A 24,609-nucleotide genomic window follows, 5' to 3' on the forward strand; every position below is an offset into this window, starting at 1 on the left:
ATGTGAAGATGTGGCCGGTGGTGGGGTCACGTTGGAGGTGGTGAAAATGTCAGAGGATTATTTGTTGTGTGATGGCTGGTAGGGTGGAAGGTGAAGACAAGGGGGACTCTGTCCTTGTTATGAGTGGGGGGATGGGGAGTGAGAGCAGAGTTACGGGGTATAGAAGAGACCCTGGTGAGAGCCTCATCTATAGTAGAAGAGGGGAACCCCCGTTCCCTGAAGAATGAGGACATCTCCGATGCCCTGGTGTGGAACACCTCACCCTGGGTGCAGGTGCGGTGCAGACGGAGGAATTGGGAGTAGGAGATGGAATCCTTACAGGAAGAAGGGTGGGAAGAAGTGTAGTCCAGATAGCCATGGGAGTCAGTGGATTTATAGTGGATGTCAGTCAGTAGTCTATCATCTGCGATGGAGATAGTGAGGTCTGAAAATAATGGGGAAATGTCGGAAACGGTCCAGGTGGATTTGAGTGCCGGATGGAAGTTAGTGGTGAAATGGATGAAGTCGGCGAGTTGTGTGTGGGTGCAGGAGGTAGCACCAATGCAGTCATCGATGTAGCGGAGGTAGAGTTTGGGGATAGGGCCCTGGTACGCCTCGAACAAAGATAGTTCGACATACCCTACAAAGAGGCAGGTATAGCTCGGGCCCAATGAGCGTACGCATAGCAACGCCTTGTATTTGGAGGAAATGGGAGGAGTCAAATGAAAATTTGTTAAGGGTAAGGACCAGCTCTGCTAGGCAGAGGAGAGTATCAGTAGACGGGGATTGATTGGTTAACCATCAGTCTTACCTAGAGAAAAAATGATCTAGCCTCTTTAGTTGCTGATAGGCATAATCTCGCAGTTTTAGTTTCATTCCAATAAATCCTCTTTGTATTTTTTTCCAGGGCTCGATCAATGTTACAAATGAAGACATGGACTGTTCACATTATTTGAAGTATACTGTAACTAAGATTCCGTACAAGTTCTATGCAGCACCTCTGTTTTGCAGCTTTATCAACACTGTGATCTGCACTGTGATTTTGAAACTGTATGACTGGTTTCTAGGTCCAGTTCCTCTATATCAATGGAGAAACAATGATCGTCCAAATGGCGTTTCAGTTCGAAATAACTAGTTTTTATCTTTACTCAGGCCAGTTCTGCTATGCTAGCTTCTAGATTATATATTTCTCCCTATTCACATATTCCATCACATCTAGAAGAGAAAGGCACTGCAGGAAAAGGTTGATTTTCACAGTCTTGAGATAATTGAAACTGTGTTTCTAGCATTGTAGACATGACAAAAAATGACTAAAGATTGTTCTAATTAAAACAAGATGAACAGATAAATAGGAATAGATTGTCGAGCTATTAATGGGGAGATTATTGGTTAAAATTCTCACTTAGAATCTGAGAATTATAAACAATCTCACTACAATGTTGTTAATGTTTTGTCATAACTGTGCATATACTGTTTACTCTGTGAGCTTTACATGAACAAGAAATGCCATTGCACCCTGATGTATATGACAGCGAACTGATCTGAATCTGAATAAATATTTGAATATGGGAAAGATTAAAACTATGAGAAGCATAGATAAGGTTGACATTCAAAACCATTTTCTTAGGGTGGAAATGTTAAAGACTAAGGGGCATTGCTGTAAGGTGAGAACATCAAAGTTTAAAGGAGGGGTGGGGGAACAAGTTTTGGGTGCCTGGAACACATTGCCTGGGGTGGTGGCAGATATGCAGGAAAGTGAGGGATATAGATCAGGTGCAAACAGAAGAGATTAGTTGAACCTGACATTCAGCACAGACATTGTGGATCAAAGGGCCTGTTCCTGTGGTCACCCGAGGGAGAGAAAAGCATTTTTTGGATAAACTCAGATATAATAGGGTACCATCCATTTTTTGTTGTTGTAATGATATATATGCTTAAATGGGATGGATTCTAGTTCGCAAAAGCTGCAAAGACTGATGAGTTTCGGTACTATCTAATCCACATTAAATACAGGGAAGCACAAGGATCAGACAGGCAGTTTTCTAGAGGCTAAAGATCAATTTTTTTCACATCACCAACAGATTAAAGCCCATAAGTTAAAGGGCTAGTGCATGAAAAATGGGCAGCTAAAGTGACACAAAATGTAATTATATTGATTGCGGACTGGCATCAGCTACTTACGGATCTGACACAACATTCCTTCCCAGCCTGCCCGACAGTGACAGGTACTTGGTCCTATGCATTCTCCACCATTCTGGCATTTCTGTAGACAGATCGCTGTGTAACACAAGTAATAATTGAAAATCTATTCAATGCTAATGAAAACAAATCTGAACTGTGTTTGGAATAGGTAGCATTACGTAAGATCAAATTTGAAGTAAAAAAATGGCTGGAAGAATTATTGAGAAGCTGAGTTTTGTTCCATTATGACTGAGATAATAAATCAGTACCAATAAAAGTTCTTCAAGGTTACAATAAATTACACACCACAATATTTGTCGAAACCACAGTGAGAAGAAATTAAATTAAAAATCACAAAAGGAATTAAAATGAATATCAGATGACATTTCATTATGCTGAAAATGGTTTAGATTTGGAATAACACACGGCAGCTGCTGAAGTGCTTATCAATTATTTTAAAGGGCAAGGATAATGCATATTAAATGTTTGAATAGTTTGGTCAGATAACATTAAATAGTTCATGCATAATACACATTGACATATTATTTAGGTTCAGCAACGTGTTCCTGTGATTAGTCAAATTTTACTACTCTGTTCCTACTCATTGCAATGTGTACTTACGTTGGTTACATCTTTTCCCTTTCCACGCTGATGGACAGTCACAACTACCCGGACTCACACACTTCCCTCTGTTCATACACAATGGCTCACAGACACCTACAGTGAGGGGAAAAAAAACTTCAAATATTAAAAGACAATTGTCTTTGCATTGCACATCTGATATTGTTGGTCCTTTAAGATCCCTCCCACCACCCTGTGGAACTAGATGTTTATCTGTTAAACTGGCGTTTATAAAAATGTTAAAAACTGTAAACATAAAGGTAATCAAACCAGTGTTATAAAGAAATGGGCAAGTAATTCCATGCACTTGTTTTGATTAGCTTTTTTTGTCAGGGTGATCTTTGTCTATGTTGCAAACGTCGGATTTTCTTAGTAAGAGTTAAATTATTTGTCATATAAACTGATCAGTTGAAAATATTTGACATAAGTCACTTGCAGAACTCACTCTGTTGACACCTTCGTCCTGTATAGCCTTCAGGACAGGAGCATAAATTGTTTCTCATACACTGGCCGCCATTCTTACAGGGGGGATTGCAAACGGCTGCAAAGGAATAGACTGATTTTACTTTTCACCTTAAGTACATTCATTCAAATTCTTTTTTTGCTATATTAAATCCTACCAAGATATATCATTATAAATCATTATTTAAACCTTTATTTGTTTTTTTATTGCAGGTGGATGTATTAGTTCACTGATTCAGAACAGCATTAAGGTTTCATTTCTAGTTTTGATGCTTGATGTGTTCAATGTTTCATCTGTTTCAAGGTTGTATTTCTAGTTTTGATGCTTGATGTGTTTAATGGGTTGGCTTTGCAACTCTAAAAAACTGCCGTTGAATGGAAAAAAGGCGATTTTTTTGCAGAGAGCTTTCATGTATGTTTCTTTATTACAGGCTGTTGTCTGGGTTGCAAGCATCTGACTTAAGGACACCCGTACATACGAGCGAGTTCCCATAATATAATAAACTCAAAAGTCTGTTAAATGTACATACGTTTGATCCTACAAATGGCAGAGCTATTTTCTACTCTCTCTCCACTTATTGTAAATGTCCCTTCATCACTCTTTTGATGCTTTTTAGAAACATAGAAAATAAGTGCAGGAAGAGGCCATTCGGCCCTTCGAGGCAGCACCGCCATTCATTGTGATCATGGCTGATCGTCCTCTATCAATAACCCGTGCCTGCCTTCTCCCCATATCCCTTGACTCCACTAGTCCCTAGAGCTCTATCTAACTCTCTCTTAAATCCATCCAGTGACTTGGCTTCCACTGCCCTCTGTGGCAGGGAATTCCATAAATTCACAACTCTCCAAGTGATAAAGTTTTTTCTCACCTCAGTCTTAAATGACCTCCCCTTTATTCTAAGACTGTGGCCCCTGGTGATGCCATTCATTCCAATACAGTGGAAATATGGTTACCACTGAATAATTTTTGTTTATTTTCTGGCATGGAGAGAATTGACATGGATGATTTTCATGTCTAATACGCTAATATTAAAACTAACACCCTAAAAAAGTGATTTCTGATCTCCACCATGCTGTTTGAATAAAATACCACTTTTGTGCAACTCTTGACAAGATCATTTACAACAAACCTGAGCTTCCAGATCACATATAAATAATAGGTAATAATGTATTAATCATTAAATAATTAATAGGGAGGGACTTACCATTCTGACACTGCAGTCCATAGAAACCATGAGGACAGATACAAACATTCTGCCGAACACAGATGCCACCATTGAGGCACATGGGGGAGCAAACAGCTGCACAAAATGAAGAAGTCAATTAACCGGTAAGCCATTTAAGACTTAAGGCAATGTACACCTCGTCTTTGGAACAGGATAATATGTTGTTTAACTGAACATCACAAATCTTTTGGAGTAGTGAACAGCAGACGCTGGAAATCCCAAAGAAAAACTAAAGTATTAGAAGCACTCAGCAGCACAGGCAGCATCACTTGGTAGAGAACCAAGATCACTCATCAGAATGGGTGTTGGGGTGGAGGCAGTGGAGAGAACATGATAAGGTACAGACCAAAGTTGTCACGGTAAGTAACGTGATAATCAGCATTTAAAGAATGATGAGAAAAATAGAGGGAAAGGTAGAACAAAAACATGAGAGGTATGTTCACCTGAGATTATTACATTTAATGTTATGGACCGAAGTTTGCAAATGTCTAAGCAGGATGGAACCTGCTGTTCCCCAATGTCAATTCTCTACACTGATGTGGCTATACTTTACTTTGGACAATTCATGTTATCAACACCAATAGATGTTCATTAAGAATGGAAGTTAGTACCCTGTAGTTTAACGTTCAAGCATTCAGTTTATTCACCTGTTTCACATGAGGGTCCTGTCCACCCAGCTTTACACTTGCACACATCTGGTGAAGTGCATCTTCCACCATTTTGACAGTGTCTATTGCAAACCACTAAAAATATAAAATAGCATCAGTTTTAACTGCAGGCATCACATCCATTAACATAAAGATGAAGGGTTCACATTTTCATTACCTCAGAATGAAGGAAATAGAAGTATATTGTATCATATTTTAATAGATAAGAACACAGAAGAGCTTAAGTTAGAAGAGAATGGCACGAAAGCCACGTGTCTTACACTTCTGCAGCACCTGAGAACATTGTTACTCAACACACAATCCTAGCAACCAATGTGTTAACATGTACCCTCATGCAAATCAAACAAATTAAACAATAGTTTTTTTCCTTCACTCCCTTTCCTTCATAGTAATTAACCCTTTCTTTTTTTAAGGTTTAGAGGTGAGAGGGGTTAGGTCAAAGGAGACGTGCGGGGCAAGCTCTTCGAGTAGAGGGTGCTGTGCGTCTGGAGCACAGTGGGTTTAAGAGGCATTTAGATAGGCAAAAAGACAAATCAGAGATGGAAATCAGAGTTCACCCTTTCTTGGTGCTCTAAATAGATAATGTTTAGGATTATCATTCAAAAAATGGATCCCCCAAAACAACAAGAAACTTAATGGACAATCAAATTTAAAAAGCTAACAGGGTAGTGTTCTAAATGAATCATGTGCAGAAGCTTTACCAGCACGTCACCAATTTACCTCCCAGCCACTTTGGGCTGATCTAGGAGCGAATGTTCATGATATCTTGGACTGTGCGACATCTTACATAAATGCTGCAATGATGCTTGTGCAACATGGAGCAACATGGACTAGTGGCAGCCTGCTAAAATATCAATGTCCTCATAAGTACCTCCCTACTGATTTGCTGTGGTGTTGACTCCTTGCTGTATTGTTACCATTAATAAACATTTCTCTAAGTCAAAGCCAAAATGGAAGCTGTGTATCAGGTGATCTTATTAGATGTGTACCAGAGTCTGGGGAAATGTCACTCTTTCAATTGTCCCTCATGCCCAAATGATTGCGAATAGACCTGAAAATGAATGCGAACTGAATCATGCACAAAATGGCTTCTAGAGGCAAATTGCAAATAGGCAAACAGGTCCAATTTCAAGATAATGGACCTGGCTAGTGACATTAAGTTTCACTCAAGTGGCCAATATTACTTCATCAACTGGTGGTGGATATAACCAGGAAATTATATCAAGAATAAATGATTTGAGCCCATTTGATTTACCATTTCCCTAAGAAATATTTTGCTGTGCAGAACAATTACAAACCAAATACTGTACTCAGATGTACTCACATGTTTCACATCTTGGCCCCACAAATCCATACAGGCAGGAGCAGGTATTTCTGGTAATACATGACCCACCATGCTCACAAGCTGGAATGCAGAAGGCTGCACACAAAAATACATATTATCAATACTGTGCAAAATCTTTGACCTGCATTAAACAATCTCTGATTTCAGTAGAGCTTAATCTACCATCTTGAATGTTGGTGGGTATCCTCTGATGGTGGTGATTCAGGCTCTGCTGAGAATATCTTTGACGTAACCAGATTGCCTAGTGGTGGGATATTTCTGGCTGAGCTGAACACTGGAACTGAATCCCAGACTCAGGTTGGGACATAGGAGGGTTATCAAAGAATTAGGAAGGACGCAAAAGTGGGGCAGCGGTAGAGTTTCTGTTTTACAGCGCCAGAGACCCAGGTTCGATCCTGACTAAGGGTGCTGTCTGTATGGAGTTTGTACGTTCTCCCTGTGACTGTATGTGTTTTCTCTGGGAGCTCCAGTTTCTTCCCACATCCCAAAGACTTGCATGTTTGTAGTTTAATTGGCTTTTGTAAATTGTCCCTAGTGTGTGTAGGATAGAATGAGAGTACGGGTGGGCAGGAGCGGACTCGGTGGACTGAAGGGCCTGTTTCCACACTGTATCTCCAAAGTAAAGTATAACAACCTGAAGAATATTCTCATAACCTCTTTACCAATACTTCCTGTGGTCTCCTTTACTGGGATTTGTCCTTACACTGAGTTAGAAATCTATGCTTTTTGGCCCTATATCCTAGTGCAGCTATATTGCAACTGGTATTTCTCTTTATGTGTGTCAAATATATTTTAAACATTTAAGTAATTGTGACTCTGCCTTCTTTTGACAACTCATTTCAGATAATCACCACAGTTGTGTGAAAAAAATACTCTTCTGATCTCCACATTTTTCCTTCTCACCTGTGCCCTCTAATCATTCTTTTGATATTCTGTAATTAATTTTATTTCTTATTCAATAATCTTCATAAAATTATTTGCAGTAAATTTATTTTTATATGTTTCCCCAAGTATAAGGAACATTTAAGACTCACATAAATGCTGTCAGGAGGTGAGGTCGATTCACAGACCTACTTTGTGTGAATGGCTGGAAGTGCACTAAGGAGCATGGCCTCAGTTGAATGCGGACAGTGGTCCAGTTCGCTGGTCAGCTCAGTCAGCCTGTTAAACCTGGCTCGGGTAATTGCAGATTGGCAGGGAATGTAATAGTTTTGACAGGGTGGATGGTCGAATATTGTTTTTAGAGTTACAGCGCAGAAACAGGCCCTTTGGCCCACCAAATCCACACCGACCAGCAATCCCCACACATTAACACTATCTTACATTAGGGCCAATTTTTACATTTATACCAAGCCAATTAATATACAAACCTGTACATCTTTGGAGTGTGGAAGGAAACCGGTCCTTGGAGAAAATGCACGCAGGTCACGGGGAGAACATACAAACTCCATACAGACAAGCACCCATGGCCAGGATCAAACCTGGGTCTCTGGTGCTGTGAGCATCTGGTGCTGACAGCAACTCTACTGCTGCGTCACGGTGCCACCCAGCTTCACTAACCCCACCCCCTCACCTCCTCCCTTACCATTGTGGTATTGTGGTGACACAATAACTTTGTGTGGAGACTTGATTACATTGAAAACCCAAACACAGTAAATCTGAGAGGGAGAGGGAGAGGGAGAAAAATGGAGACTCTCAAAGGACAGGATGCTGCCATGAATGGGTTATGACTTTCCACTGATGCTGCCTGATCAATGAGTGCTACCATTTTATGTCTTTATAAACAATTTGCTAGAGGAATTCAACATTGGCAAGCCGCATCTGTGCGGCGATAGGAATGGTTGCTGTTTCACGTCATGACCCTGCATCAGGTCTTAGAGTGGAGTGGGAAGGTAGCCAGTATAAAAAGGTGAGGGAGAGGAGTGAGTCAGGGGGCAGGAGTTATTGGGGATCAAGGAGAGTTGAAGATTGATGGACATGTGGAACCAGGTAGGGGAGGCATGGTAAGGGAGGAATGAGGCATAGGAAGGGGGGTGTAGTATAGTTGGGAGACAGAGGCAGGTGAAGACACATGGAGTCAGACAAAGGAAACTGAAGAAAAAATAAAAAAAGAGGCAGATGGAGCCAGGCGGTGGTGAAGGTATAAACAGCTGCTGTATCTCCTTCACTCCATTTGCCCCACAGGTGCTGCTCAACTAGGGTCGCCAACTTTCTCACTCCCAAATAAGGGACAAAAGATCAAAATAAGGGACAAATTCCTGACGGCAATTCGTTGATCGACTCGGCAGTGGTAGGGTGAATGATGAGTTGGCCCGGGTGCTGGACTGCACACAAAGCCCAGCCGGAGGGCCTGCTGAGGAGTTTTGGCACGGGCGCCGGACTTTGCGCGCGACATCGTGCGCAAAGTCCGGCACCCCATCCAACTCATGGACCGATGATCGGCCAAGAGAAGGAGGGGTGGTGGTGTCGGTGGTAAGCAAAGGTCCGAAGATCGGACAGCTGGCCAAGCTGCCGATTGACGGGGCCACGGGCGAGGCGCTGCTGCTGCACTCCATGGGCTGCACTACGTCGGGACAGGTGTGGCGGGGTCGGACGCGGCGCTCCTACCCGACAGTCCCCTCGACCTGAGTAGTAGCAGTCAAATATGGGATAAGGGCGGTCCCGTATTGGATAAACCAATTTAGCCCAACATACGCGAAGTCCCGGCTAATACAAGACATTTGGCAACCCTATGCTCAACCCACTGAGTTCCTCCAGCAGATTGCTTACTGCACCAGATTCCAGCATCTGCAGTCTCTTGTGTCTCCATTTTCCACTTTCACTTATATGCTTTCATTACCTGAATGGTTTCTGGTGAAGCTGATCATACGTGTGCAGAGGCTGCCTGAAATTTATACCATTACCCAAGCAGGAAAGACAGAAAGGAAACATTGCCTTTGGGAAGATTTGCTAGTTGCCTTGCAAATTGATGAATTTTCATCAATTGTTGCTTGACATGGTATGTTAGACAGTTTTATCAATTTCCTGGAAAATAAACTGCTGGTGATAAGGTGGAAGTGACAGACAAATGATCATATGACCATTACCAGCTCAATTTGTCCTATTTGTATGGACAATTGTTCCTAGCAAATGTCTCTGGTTAGATTGACAAATTGGAACTATACCTATGGAACTAAAATTTCAGTTGACTCAATAGAGTGGTTAAGAGAGTAAAGCAAATTTCTCGTCATCAATTTTTTAACTCCGCCCTGGACATTTCTCCCCATTAAAAATTGTAGCAAACACAGCTAGAAAAATCTGGGAAAAATATGATACGTGCTTGAATAGTATCTTGAAAATGTTGATAAAGTTTTTACACAGATTTCTTTACTGATAATTAATGTAATCACAATAAACAATAAACAATAGGTGCAGGAGTAGGCCATTCGGCCCTTCGAGCCAGCACCGCCATTCAATATGATCATGGCTGATCATCCACAATCAGTACCCCGTTCATGCCTTCTCCCCATATCCCCTGTCCATTAATGGGAAGTTATCCCTCCCTCCACAGCCACACTTCAATGAACAATTTAATAGAAAAATATTAGTCTCCATAGCTGGGTTAACAACTTCCAATCATTATTGTGGCATGAACATGAACAATCATTGTTACGGATGCAATGTAATTGCATTTTTAATTGATAATAAAGCCTTATTCTGAGGACGTGCAATGTTCAAAGCACATAATTTCACAGTTTCATTAATTACGGATATCCCAGGATGAAGCTGAGCATTCAAAATTACTTGTGATTGAACAAATTTGATTCCCATTACTGGTGTCAACAGAGGTCATGGGGGTGAAGGGGCAGTGCATTGACTCATCAGAGCAAATTTACCGGGGAATGTGCCTAGGGGGACCTGAGGGAATGAAGAGCAGTCAGCCTGTACCAAGTTTGACCTGCAAAATATTAGCTCCTAAATTTGATTTATGTGTCAGCTGAGCCCAACAAAAAAAAACAATCCCAGATACAAATTGATGATAGTGTAATTGAATTCCAGGAGACTGGAACTCAATATTGTTAAATTTGTTGGCTTTACCTTCCACTAAACATTATTCCCTTATCATGTATCTAAACACTGTAAATAGCTCGATTGTAATCATGTACTGTTTTCCGCTGACTGGATAGCGCGCAACATAAGCTTTTTATTGTACCTCGGTAAACTAAACTAATCTTGTTGCTGGTAGATTACAGATTTGGCCAAGAAGGGAATGTGGAGATGGATATAGAAGGAGGCTCTAAACAAGACCTTATGGCCCTTTCTGCCCTACAGAACATGATTCTGGCAGAAAAAGAGATTTGCCTCATCTTCCTTAAATGTGATATCTCTTAATGTCTTTAGCATTTGAATATTACTGATAATTTTATCCATGCATGAATTTTGTGCGTTTACAACCAGTTTACTATAGTTGAAAATGACAAAGGTGTGATGAAGACAAATTTAGTTCAATGGGAAGTAGATGAGTTAGTTTTCTTCACAGATCTGGTGTGAAAATGATTCCCTTTATTATGAATCTGTACACTGTGGACGGTTCGATAGTAACCATGTATAATCTTTCCGCTGACTGATTAGCATACATCAAATGCTTTTCATTGTACCTCGGCACTCATGACAATAAACTAAACTATATAATAAAATTGCAGTCACAATAGAATAGTATTACTTGGATGTGAACTGCAGATTTAAAGGTGCCATCTATTGGATTTTTAATGCCCGACCCGGGACAAATCTGTCATTCTAGTTTATCTGCATCCTCCTCCACCCTGTGATGGGGAAAAGTGATGGATGATTGGAAAAGAGTTAATGTTCCCCCTACTTCAACTGCAACTCACAACATGAAGAAACTGCAGTAGGCAAACTTAAAACATGTGTACATACACCCAATCATCTAAATTTAGAGAAAGAGGAGGCCATTTAACCCTAGTCTGCCATTTAAGAAGATCGCACCTGGTCAGATTGTCATCATTTACATCTACTGTGAAAATATTCAGACTCCACTGCCTTTTAGGAAATAGTTCCAAATATATGATTGTGATAGAAAAAGGAGACTTGGCTCATCTGCCTTAAAAGAGAAATCTCTTATTGCCTTTAGCATCAGAATTTTAATGATCATTTTATCCACGCATGAAGTTTTGTGAGGTAACAACCAGTTTACTTTACAGAAAAATGACAAAGTTGTGATGGATGCGCAGCCGAGAGTTACACAATCCTTTACTGTGGATGAATGGGGAGATGAAACTTTTCCTACCGTCTTCACAGGTCAGGCCATTGTATCCTGGGGGGCACTCGCACTTATCTGGTTTAATACACTTTCCTCTGTTTTTGCAGTCAGGTCGACAGATTGCTTAAAAAAAAAGGGACAGCCAACAGAAGCAACATTAAAATATTGTGTGTTCACTCAGATATAGATATTAAAAGTAAAATGATCCAATTCAAATATGGAGAATTTTAGTAGGGTTTCCTACCTATATGACAATTATACCCAGTGTAGCCAGGCTTACAGCGACATGTGTTGGGAGCTGCACATTCCATATTCTTTCCACAGGGATACCTGCATATAGCTAAGAAATATTGTTGTAGTTGTTTTTTGATATCAAACATGGTTACAACTCTACAACATGTGCCTCAGTATTTACGACTAGTTGGCATGCAGCAAGTATGACAAGAGCAGCATTTAGAGGGGCATAAGATCAGGAAGGGATGAGAGATACAGACTATGTACAGGTGGATAGGTAGTTTAAATTGGCATCATGCCAGACAGACATCGTGGGCTGAACGTTCTGCTCCTGTGCTGTACTCATCCTATGCTCTATGAGTTAAGTACAGAGAGAACTAAGTGTTCTTGTGCATGAATCACAGAAAGCTAGCAAGTGATAATGAAGACACATGGCACATTAGCCTTTATTGAAAGTAGGCAGTTCAGAAGTAGGGAAGTATAATTACAATTGTACATGGTACTTGTTAGGCCACATCTGAAATACCACACACAATTTTGGTCTCCTATTTCAAAGAAAGGATGTTTACAGGCATTGGAGACAGTCTAAACGTGATCTCCTAGGCTAATTACTGGGAGGAGAGGGTTATCCTATAAACAGTGACAGAAGAAATTGGATCTATATTTTTTGGACTTTAGAAGAATCTTATGGAAACATATAACATCCTTCAGGGTAGATGTTGGAATGTTTCCACAAGAGAATCTTAACCAACGGGCATAATTACAATAGGGGTTGGCCATTTAAAGGGAGGTGCACAAGAACCTCTCGTAGTTTGTGGCAAATCTCTGGAATTCACTACCCCAGTGGCTCGGGGAGGTAGATCACTGGGGGTATTTATAAAGTAGATCGATTTTTGAAAGATTGGATAATTGAAGGATATGTGGAACTGGCACAGAAGAGGATATGAGGCTTGGGGCAGATCAGTCATGATAATATTGAATGCCAGAGCAGGCTTAAGACCTAATGGCCTACTCGTTCCTATACAGTTATGTTCTTATATTCTTAAACTGGAGGGATGAATGATGGTGAGTAGGCCAAAAAGCATGGTTGATGAGAAGATCACTGAAGGTTGTTTGAAAGTTTTGAAAGTTCTAAGCACAGTTTACAATGCAAGGTAGATGCTAAAAGAGGAAAATAACCACAATTGCAGGAGGAACCATCAGTGATATGTCTGAGTAAATGAAACAAGTGGAGTGGAGCAGATTAATCGAGTAGAGGCATATAACGGAAGATGATCCCTGAAATAAGGTTAGAAAAATCTTCACTTCTGTGGAAGACGTAGAAATTTATTTTCAGGCAATAGTTTTAAAGATGCATTAGACAACGTCTGCCTCATGATATCTAGTTCCATTGAAGTCAATGAAATCAAATATAGGAAGGAACAGCCACGATAATATCTCCCCTTTTCTCCACCGGGTGTGAATGACGTTGACAAAGCCAGCATTTTGTATTTGTAGCCTCTTGGCTTAAAATGTAGGTGGGAGCTCAAGGGTTCCACCACATTAGTGGATCTGGATTCACATATAGTCAAGCCTGGTAGGGTGAATGATTATAGTACAGGAATAGGTCCTTCGACCCACAAAATATTGTGCCGAATATCTGCATTAAACACCGCTATCATATCTGCTGAACATTATTGAAATACATGTTTTTTTTAAAAATAGTTTCATAGTTTCCAATACTGAGACAAGATTATTACTTTTGTTTATTATTAAATGACATTAATTTATATTCTCCAGTTGCCAAGGTGAGATTCAAATTCAATTGGTGGGTCAATGGTCTCAAATGCTGTTACTGAAATGGTAGTTTAACCATTATGTTATTGTAACCAGCAGGCAAAGGATGAATTTCTAACATTAAGTTTGGCTATTACTCTACGAAATTAGTTTTGCAAGTTATATTTTCATCACAGCTGTGACCCAAATTATTTCTGCATTCATTGCGCTGAATGTGTTTACCTTTACATGTTACTCCATCACCAGTGTATCCAAAAGGGCACTGTCCACATTTAAAGCTTCCAAACTGTGTCGGCTCACATGGGACTCCATTAAAGCAAGGCATGTCAGCACAGGTGACCTTTCTTTCAGTAGGAATCAACTCGTTACCAATGTGAGTAATGGAAAGAGCTTGAGATGCTGTTACAGCCCGCAGTGATGAGGTGACAGGTCGCCAAAAAGTGGTGTTTTTTTGTGGAGCTTTGGGATGGGCAGTCAGCTGAGATATAGTCCGAGAACTCATGGCAGGAGTGCCAGTGTCATATGAGATGGATGAAATGGAAGGAGATAAGCTCAAAGCAGCATAGGGCCTATCTGCCTTGAGAACTGGAGGTGCTTTGGCTATTGTAACTACTTTCTCCATTGTGGGTCTGCCAGACACAGGAACATGTCCAAGAGTAGTTTTCTGGCTACCCGCTGGCAGGTCGCTTGGTCTTGTGGTAGCGGCCCAATGATGCTGAAATTTGGATGCAACATGTGGGGTGACTAGAGGAAGAGAGACAGAGAAAAAGGTAATGAGTATTTTGTAGCTTTATGCAAGTCTTCTCAGTTAATATTTTATCTTTTGATAATGCAATAAATTAGCTTGCCTTCACAGTAGAGGTTTTATCTTAAGCATTGACAGTTACTGGCCCATCAACACCATGTTTAGATGTAAGCATACTCATTTATAAAGAACTGTTATTAAAATTTACATTCCACGCTGAAAATAATGTACTGCGAGGATTCCAACCTCATTATTGACCTTAGCAAGGGAAAGCCAAGAATCCACAAACCAAGTACAAAAGATAATGCATTGCATTATTATTTATTATATATTTATTGTTGTGTTATAATGTTAATATGCATGTAAAGCTGCAACAAGTAAGAATCTCATTGTTCCTTCCCTGGTGCATATGACAATTAAACACTCTTGACTCTTGAATACACTGTGAACACCACCTGGTTTTCTACAGACATATTGTGGGCTGCAGATGCACAAGTTCCCAGTATGTATTTCTTAAAAGTAGAAATATTTATCCTTGTACGTGCTTGTGAACACCGTTATAAACAACACTAAATAGAGAAGACTTTTGTCCCAGTGGCCACAATATTTCCAGTGTATTTCCAATACCCCTGAATCCCTTTCCTGAATAGCTCTCTGGTTATACAAATGATTGTTGAAGTAATAACAGAATAACAAGATTGATATGGTTCACAGTTGCCAGTTCTGCCCAGCTTTCTAAACTCCAGTATGCTAGTGTTGACTGAAACCTCCCTCTTAAATAAATCACAGAGTGCATATTAACCGTGTCAGTTCATGAGTTGGAATAACTGTTTGGAATATGTCTGGACTCATGATAAACCAAAAACATAAATTATTTCAAGAGCAGAGGGGAAAAACAGATAAATGCTTTAGCAATTTCTACCAATAAAAATAGTATCACATCTGCAGAAAAGCAGTGTATGATAGTATATATAAATTAGGTTCATAGAACCTTTTTCTATTACCTACTGTATTGAAGAAAATAGACATGATTGATTCTATGACAATCACATCAAAGTTTTCACTCTGACCGAGAAAAAAATGTCATTCAATACGCCCATTAATCAATCCTTGCTCTTTCATGTGTATTGACTTATTTCATGTTATGCAGTGCCTACTCCACACTGTACTGTTATGCTTTGTAGACCTTTGCTTTAGAGCTTTAAGGTATGGAGAACAGGATCAAAGTAATTTGTTCAGCATTTATATGTTATAGTACATTTTGTTTTTCATCATTTCCTCATAGTTTGCATTACTCTGCCTATGAATTAACTTTCGTATCATTAGTACCTTTTGAAAATAATTTTAATGTACAGGTCCATGTCAGATTTTATACATATTCCAATGTAATATCATATTTTATTTTGTCCCAAATTAACCCCATTCACTTAGACTGACACACAAGTATGCTTGTTGCCACTTTCATCATATACTTGGCTGCAATACTCTCCTAGGAGCCTGATGTTTCTCTGCAATAGAGGTTACGAGGACATCTACTCATTCAGCGCATAGAAACACATTAAAGGATTATTTTAAGTGTGTTGTGGTTGGCTCCAAATTATGAATTACAGCAGTTTGCAAATTATAATCTCAGCTGTACCTTTTACAATTTCATTAGAATGTCATCAAACAAGCATTTAATCAATTTTTCATTTAAAAACGTAATTCCCAGTGTTTTCATGAGAAAGATCTGCAGTGTATGTAAGATCATTTGTGCTACATTTACTTTGTCAAAGATTGTTAGTTTCTTTGAAAATGTGTACAGTCTTTGAGCAATCACTTCAGACATTTTAAAATGTTTGAAATATCATCAATGTCTTCTTCTTCTTCTTCTTGCGTATGGTGTGCACAGCCTAAAGTTGTAGGACGACTTGTTCTATTTGATTTTATTTGATTGTGCACGCCAGGTTGATTGCATTCGTCGAAATCTCCCACCCCAATCATCAATGTAGAGTCTGAAGAAGGGTTTCGGCCCGAAACGTCGCCTATTTCCTTCGCTCCATAGATGCTGCTGCACCCGCTGAGTTCCTCCAGCAATTTTGTGTACCATCAATGTATGTCGGTTGGATGCAAGGAATGATGAAAAATCTCCAACATTCAAAACCAAAATCCAGTTTGTAAGGGCTCCTTCTCACCAAACACTGCAGTCACCATGTGGAAGATAGCCTTAGTGCCTCTGGTAATGGTGACTGCCTGGGGTGCAGGTAACAAAAGGACAAGGGTTACTTGAGCCTACGTTTACTTTTCACAATTGTTGGCAGTTTTTGGGGGATGGAAATGTTGGTGGCTTCCTGGCATTGAGGATAAGCGCAAATCAGGGAAATAGCAGGCGAGAGGGGCAGGTCCAAAAAACTGAGTATTGCAGGAATTCCAATTAAAAGAGAAGATTTTATCCAAGGATTTGAATAGGCAGCTGAAATCTCGAATTCGGAAATTCAAACATAATATTTAAACAATTATTTAACGACATTCAACTTTCTGCCTAAACAGTAATTTCACCTGAATAGAAGACACAGAGTGCTGGAGTAGCTCACTGTGTCAGGCAGCATCTCAGGAAAACATGTAAAGGTGACATTTTGGGCTGGGATCCTTCTTCAGTCTGGTTGTAGGGGGTGGGAAAAAGAAAGCTTTTGCACCCCACTCCCACAATCAGTCTAACAGGACCAGAAGGGTCCCAACACAAAACGTCACCCATGTTCTCCTGAGATGCGGCCAGATCCACTGAGCTATTCCAACACTGTGTCCTCTTTTGTAAAGCAGCATCTGCACTTCCTTGTTTCTACATTTCACCAATATGTTCATTTAGTTGGAGAGAACTCGTTAGAATAATCTACAAAACCATAGAATCATAGTGATACAGCATGGAAACAGTCCCTTTGGCCCAATTTTCTTACACCGGTGAACATGTCCCAGCTACACTAGTCCCACCTGCCCGCGTTTGGTCCATATCCCTCCAAACCCGTCCTATCCATGTAACTGTCTAACTGTTTCTTAAACATTGGGATAGTACCAGCCTCAACTACCTCCTCTGGCAGCTTGTTCCATTCACCCACCACCCAGTGTATGGAAAAAGTTATCCCTCAGATTCCTATTAATTCTTTTCCCCTTAACCTTAAAACTGCCTCTGGTCCTCTATTCACCTGCTCTAGGCAAGAGACTCTGTGCATCGACCTAATGTATTCCTCTCAAGATTTTATACTCTATAAATTCACCACTCATCCTCCTGCACTCCAAGGAATGTAGTCCCAGCCTACTCAACCTCTCCCTATAACTCACACCCTCTAGTCCTGGCAACATCCTCGTAAATCTTCTCTGTACCCTTTCCAGCTTGACAGCATCTTTCATAGAACATGGTGCCCAGAACTGAACACAATACTCTAAATGTGGCCTCACCAACAATTGCAACATGTCCTCTTGAATGTTTGTTTTAATGTCTCTTGGTATGTTTTATGTGGAGGGTGCGGGGGGGGGATTTTTTTCCAGTCACTTACCTCGACGGAGATGCAATTTTTCTCCGTGTTGCACCTCCTTCCCCCCCTGCTGCCTACAACATGGAGTGGTGCGGTCTTTGCTGGTGACCGGCCCGGAGCTTCAAGCCGCGGGCATGGCATGGACTTACCATCGCGGAGCCTGTGATCTTTTGCCGAGGATTGCCAGTGTAGGAGCTCCGACCGCGAGGCCTGAGGGCTTTAACACCATGAAGCAGCGGTCTCCGGTAAGAAACGGCCGACTTGGGAGCACCATGCCGTGGAGTGTTCCGACCTGTTTACGCCGGAGTTTTGATCATCCCAACGAGAGGGCTTGAACAGCGGACCGTCGGCAACAGCAAGTACGGAGGGTTCAGCCCCGACCACGGGTGAACAAAGGAGCAAGATGACTGAACTTTATTGCCTTCCATCACAGCGAGGAATGTGGATTCCTCTGTGGTAGATGTTTATGTTAAATTTTATTTTATGTGGCTGAATTGTTATTTTTCTCACTTAGTATGGCTGTATGGTACTTGGTACATGTGACAATTAAATTGAATCTTGAATCTTGAACTTCTATACTCAGAACCACTATCAGCCTTTTACCTGATTATATATTTATGAAGATAGCGAAAGTAGATCATTGCGTGTACAATAAATATTTGTCAATAAATAAAAAGAACATGTGGCATATAAACAGATGAACACAAAGCACAGCAAGTGAATCACAGTAACCACAGCAAGTAAAATCAAAACACAGATGGGATACACCTGGAAACAAGTTATCCTGTAAGAGGTTTAATGGTTTCATACTTTCAGGTTCATGCTTGTTCCAATGCTATTTTAATTCAAAGATCCTGAGTCGTTGTAAAGCATCATTACTAAATGCCCAAACTGCATAATGGTTTTACGAATCTGGGCTTGTTCAACTTTGCATGCATTTCTATGTAATCAGTTAAAGTACACTAACTTTAACTCTTCTAAGCTTATTTTCAGGATGTGGGTTACTGATATGAAGGGCACAGCATCAAATTCGGGAAGGCTTTTGACTTTCATACAGACTGTTGCAGGAAAACAAACTGCCATCAAATCTCAGTAAACAATGGCAGTTAAAAATATCCAAACAAAGAACCACGTTATTTCCTAGATCAACAGGGAGTAGTGAGATATAGATTTGGGTTTAGAGTTGGATCAAGTCAAATCCTGATATACATTTGACATTTAACCCAGAAACATTTGACACATAGATATTTAATTTCTTTTTAGTATTCTACCCTCGTGAAATCCAGCCTGTTCAAAACATTCCCAGATTTTCTGACAATGATTACATATAATACTCACCAAACCGTGGAATCTTCATGCATGTCCGCCCCGTGCCAAATAATCCAGCAGGACAGCGGCCACATACAAAACCAACATAAGGTGGCTTCCGATCAAAACATTGAACTCCTGGGAAGCAGGGTTTATTTGCACAAGTAATTATGCGCCGTAGACTGTTGGTTAAGCCTAAATAATAAACAGAAAGGCTGGCTCAGAATTAAGAACAGCTCATTAAGTAGAAATGCATCAGTTACCAAGCCATAAAATATATAAACAACAAGATTTTCTTTTTGAATTACATCAGCAGTGGCTGCCTCGCCAGTGGCTGTCTTGCCCTTTCTTGTTTTTTTGTTAATTTTAGTATGTGTTAAAAGTATGTGTTAGTGTTCCTTGGTTTGTTTCATGTGTGGGGGTTGGAGGAAACTTTTTTCATTCTCTTACCTCGACGGAGATGCAGTTTTTTTCCGTATCGTATCTCCTTCCCCACTGTGGCCTAACACTGTGGAATAGGCGCCCTTTCCTGGAGACCGACCCGGCGCTCCAAGCCGCGGGAGTCTGGGGAACTTTAATATCACGGAGCTTGTGATCCCTTTGCCGGGGATCGAAGCTTCAACCACGGGGCCTGTGGAGTTTAACATCGAGAACCCATGTTCTCTGTTAAGAAGAGGCCAATTCGGGAGCTCCATGCCGCGGAGAGAGTTTCAACCACCCCAACGCGGGAGCTTCATTCACCCCGACAGGGGTTTCGACCGCCGGCTGCGGGTGCTTTGATCGCCCCGATTGCGGATGGTTCGACTGCCCCGACCGCAGGAGAACAAATAGGAAGAAGATTGAACTTAATTGCCTTCCCTCACAGTGAGGAATGTGGAATCCACTGTGGTGGATGTTTATGTTAACTTCTATGTGGTTGTGTGTCTTGTTGCTTTTCACTTAGTATGGGTGTATGGTATCTCAAATTTCACTGTACCTTAACTGGTACATGTGACAATAATCTGACCTTGAAACCTTGGATGAAGAGACCTTTTCCCTCGTATACCAACATGACAATCTTTCCATAACAATTTATTAACCAGCATCTCTCAACCAAGACATCAGTTCAATACCTCATCTGGAGGACAGTATTGCCCCATGTAGCATGTATTATATAGCGAAAAGTGGGTACATCAAACTAGAACGATATCTATATGCTGATGACTTTCACCTTATCTCATCCACTTCAATTACCTTGCATTTCCTGCTCCACCAATGACCCCAATCAGCAATCTTTCATGTTCAAATTGACAAACCTAAGAGTATGTGCTACACAGTAGATTTAACCATCAATCATAAGATCTGGTTCATCAGATCATCTGCTTAGCCTTTCCGTATATGCACTCCTCTGGGATCACATCAAATGATATAAAATTCAAGGACTCGTGTGCATTATTTTCCTTGATCACCCATTCAGTATCATCAACTGCCTTCCCATGACTACAAAGGTATATTCTTTCCCTTCTTCCCCATCATTACCACCTTTATTCCTCATTCCTAACCCCCCTATGCATACCATATTCTAGCCTGATAAAGGTGACATCTAATCATTAAATTATTCTAAGGAGCCTCCTTTTATTTCAAAAATAACCTTTACAATTAATTCCTTCCTTGATGCCTGTCCTTGGTAACTGCCTCCCCTTAGTCTTCCAGCTCCATTGATCCGCTTTTAAATTTCAGATCTGAAAGCTCTTTCCTGCAACTCTTTGACTCTCCAATCAATTTGATACTACCCAACAACATTACAATTTCCTAAAAAAAAGCATAGGACAATAAAACATATGAACAGAAATATATCTGTGTCAAATTTAAACTAATCCACACAGGCTGCACATGATCCATATCCCTCCATTCCCTGTATATCCATGTGCCCATATTCATATTTATCTAAAAAAAACCTTAAGTGCCACTACATATTTGCTTTCACCACCATCCCATTAACGTGTACCCACCATGCACTGTGTAAATAAGCCTGCCCCGTACATCTCATTTAATCTTTACCCCTCTCACCTTAAAGCCATGCCTACTAGTCTTTGACAATTCTACCATGGCAGGGAACTCTATATCACATACTATTGCATGAAAAAACATTTATTTTCATTTTGGTTCCAGTTCTTTTACTAATTATTTTTTCCATTTGTTGTACAAAAAAATCACAAAATATTGATAAATCTCTTTGGCATCTCATTCTCATCTCCAAAAAAATCCCTCTAAATTCTGCAAACTCAAAATAAGCTAATCTTCATCCTCAATCTCATTCTCGCAACTACCTGCACAAACTCTTCAATGGTTGCCAATCTTTCAAAGGCATGTTTGTCTAATGAGCAATTTATAAAGATTTCTTTGTTTATGCGTTCAAAGTTTCTATTTATTAAGGCCAATTCCTTTCTTTTCTTGACTTCATTGACCACATATCATGTCATCTTCCTGACGTGTATATGAAACTCCAGACTTTTCCACCCCCACAATAATAAAATGACCCTCAGTAACAATTAGTAAGGGAGCACCTCAAGGTTGCATACTCATCCCTCTGCTTTACTCACTTTATACACATGACTGCACAGCCGGGCATAGTGCGAACTCCATCATCAAGTTCGCTGATGACACCACTGTTGTTGGACGAATCACAGATGGGGATGAGTCAGAGTATAGAAGTGAGATCAACCGACTGACCAAATGGTGCCAGCACAACAACCTGGCTCTCAACATCAGTAAGACCAAGGAACTGACTGTGGACTTTGATAGGCGAAGGATGAGGACACACAATCCTCTTCACATCAATGGGACGATGGTGGAGAGGGTCAAAAACTTCAAATGCATATTTCCAAAGATCTTGCCTGGACCCAGCACAACGATGCAATTATAAAGAAGGCACATCAGTGACCTAACTTCCCGAGAAGATTATGGAGATTCAGCATGTCGAAGAGGATTCTCCTAAACTTCTACAGGTGCACGGCAGAGAGCATTCTAACTGGTTGTATTGTGGCCTGATTCGAAGACTTGAACGTCCAGGAGCGGAAAAGACAACAAAAAGTTGTGACCACTGCCCAGTCCATCACCGGCTTTGACCTCCCCACCGTTGAAGAGATCTATTGTAGTCGCTGCCTCAAAAAGGCAGCCAAAATCATCAAAGACCCACACCATCCTGGCCACACACTCATTTCACCATTGCCATCAGTTAGAATGTGCAGGAGCCTGAAAACTGTAATGCCCAGGTTCAGGACCAACTTCTTCCCTACAGCCATCAGGCTATTAAACACAACAACATACAGTATAAGCTCTGAGCTCTGAACTACAAAAGACCATTATTATTGCACTATATTTGTTATTCATTACACTTTTTAATTTATTTTTTTTCTTCCCCTGTTATGTACTATGTTTACATATTCACATATTCTGTTGTGCTTCAGCAAATAAGAATTTAATTGTCCCATCCGGGACATATGACAATAAAACACTCTTGACTTGACTCTTTATGTTTCTTCTTCCAGCATGCAGTAGTTGACAGCTACCTGCATAATTGTACCTGTCACTTTATTAGTCTTATTATGTCTTCCGGCTATACTCTGCCGCCATTCTAAGTTCGGTAAAGCCAGCACGTTTTGTTTCTTGTACTTGGCTTAAAGTCATTTATGCCCAGAACAAGAGAAGAAATGGTGTGAGCATTAATCCATTGTCAGCCTCTCTTCGTAGAAACAAGGAACTGCAGATGCTGGTTAATAAATAAAAGAACACAAAGTGTTGGAGTAACTCAGCAGGTCTTGCAGCACCTTTGGAGAATGTGGACAGGTGATGTTTTAGGTCGAAGTAGGGTCTTGATCTGAAACTTCTCCAGAGATGCTGCATGAGCTGCTGAGTTACTCCAGCACTTTATGCCCATCACTCTTCTCTCCTTTCAATTATGTATCCAAGTTGCTACTATCCTTTTATACCACAGGGTCATATTTTCTAAATTACATTGATTTGTGATGTTCTATCTAAAGTTCTTTGACTGGCTAAGTACATTCACACAGCAGTGCCTTGCACAAGCTGCTCTGTTCATCAAAGAACGTAAGAATAAAGCAATTCAAATGCAGTAGCTCTGGCAAACCAACAGTCACAGAAGCTGTTTAAAAAATCTAAAACACAGGGTTCAGAATATTAATATGAAGATTACATTTTTCAAGTTCTCAAAATGTGACAGGTTGAAATAGAGTAGATATTTTTGCTAAAAGTAATGCAAGTCACGTGTGACTCCTCCTGAATTAAGAATGATCATGTAGCTTTCAATAAAATTTGGCCTGGTGCCAAGAAATAATGGCCAATATAAACTAATGTTCCAGATGGATTCCATTCTTGCATTTATCTAGTAATGGTTGTTGTAAACGATATGAAAGCTTGTATGAACTGGAGCTAAGAATTGTCAGTACAGCTGTTTTTCATTACAAGCCTGTTATTACAAGCTTGTTATTACCAAATTGTGGAAAAGGGTTGCTTCTTGTTGATTTATCTAACAGAGCTTGGAGAAATAACTGTGGCTTGTAAAATGGCACGCCATAAATATCCCATGTAATGAGAATGCCATGTGATCAAAATAGGTTTGATCCTGACCTCGGGTGCTATCAGCGTGGAGTTTGCACTTTATCCCTGTAACCATGTGGGGTTTCCCCTGGTGCACTGGTTTTCTCCCAAATCCCAAATATGTGCAGGTCTGTACGTTATTTGGCCTTTGCAAATTGCCCCAAGTATGTAGAGAGTGGGTGAGGAAGTGGGCTAACAGAGAACTAGTGTGAACAGGTATTTGATGGTTGTTGTGGACCTCGTGAGCTGATGGCCCTGTTTTCATGCTGTAACTCTAAAGTAAAATATATATTGTTCTTGCTTGGATGAAATTTAAATAACATTGATCAATAACTTTTAATTAAAATCATTTGAGATTTGCTTGCATTAAAAACCGTATCAAAAATGAAATATAATTCTGATACAAGTTTAGGATGAGTATGACCAAAAATATGAGTTCCAACATAGAGCATAGACCGGTACAGCACAGGAATAGGCCCTTTGGCCGATCATATCTGTATTGAATTTGATGCCAAGCCCATCACTTATCTACTTGCACATAATCAATATCCCACCATTCCCTGCATATCCATATACCTGTCCAGAAGTATTTTAAATTACACTAACACATCTGCTTCACCCGCTACCACCCCTGGCAGAGCATTCCAGGCAAACAGCACTCTTTGCGAAAAAAACTTGCCCCGCACATCTCCTTTA

At 40.4% G+C, this 24,609-nt stretch overlaps 1 protein-coding gene across 3 annotated transcripts in view; it reads right to left on the bottom strand.

The window, feature by feature from the left end:
* Positions 1 to 24,609, bottom strand: part of LOC116975511 (von Willebrand factor D and EGF domain-containing protein-like) — a 244,904-nt gene that overhangs the window by 35,114 nt on the left and 185,181 nt on the right. For 2 of the 3 annotated variants that reach the window (XR_004412640.1, XM_033024696.1), the window contains exons 20-29: positions 19,345 to 19,509; positions 13,975 to 14,496; positions 11,987 to 12,082; positions 11,770 to 11,865; positions 6,462 to 6,557; positions 5,117 to 5,212; positions 4,449 to 4,544; positions 3,227 to 3,322; positions 2,782 to 2,877; positions 2,161 to 2,256 (exon numbers count right to left, since the gene is read on the bottom strand). Coding sequence is in view for 2 of the 3 variants with exons in the window: in XM_033024696.1 (XP_032880587.1) it covers positions 2,161 to 2,256; positions 2,782 to 2,877; positions 3,227 to 3,322; positions 4,449 to 4,544; positions 5,117 to 5,212; positions 6,462 to 6,557; positions 11,770 to 11,865; positions 11,987 to 12,082; positions 13,975 to 14,496; positions 19,345 to 19,509 (1,455 nt within the window). In the remaining variant the exon portion in view is untranslated. The remainder of the gene's footprint in view (positions 1 to 2,160; positions 2,257 to 2,781; positions 2,878 to 3,226; positions 3,323 to 4,448; positions 4,545 to 5,116; positions 5,213 to 6,461; positions 6,558 to 11,769; positions 11,866 to 11,986; positions 12,083 to 13,974; positions 14,497 to 19,344; positions 19,510 to 24,609) is intronic. The other variant, XM_033024697.1, reaches the window with a different exon arrangement.

This window comes from Amblyraja radiata, chromosome 7 (genome assembly GCF_010909765.2).
Source record: "Amblyraja radiata isolate CabotCenter1 chromosome 7, sAmbRad1.1.pri, whole genome shotgun sequence".
Taxonomy (NCBI): domain Eukaryota; kingdom Metazoa; phylum Chordata; class Chondrichthyes; order Rajiformes; family Rajidae; genus Amblyraja; species Amblyraja radiata.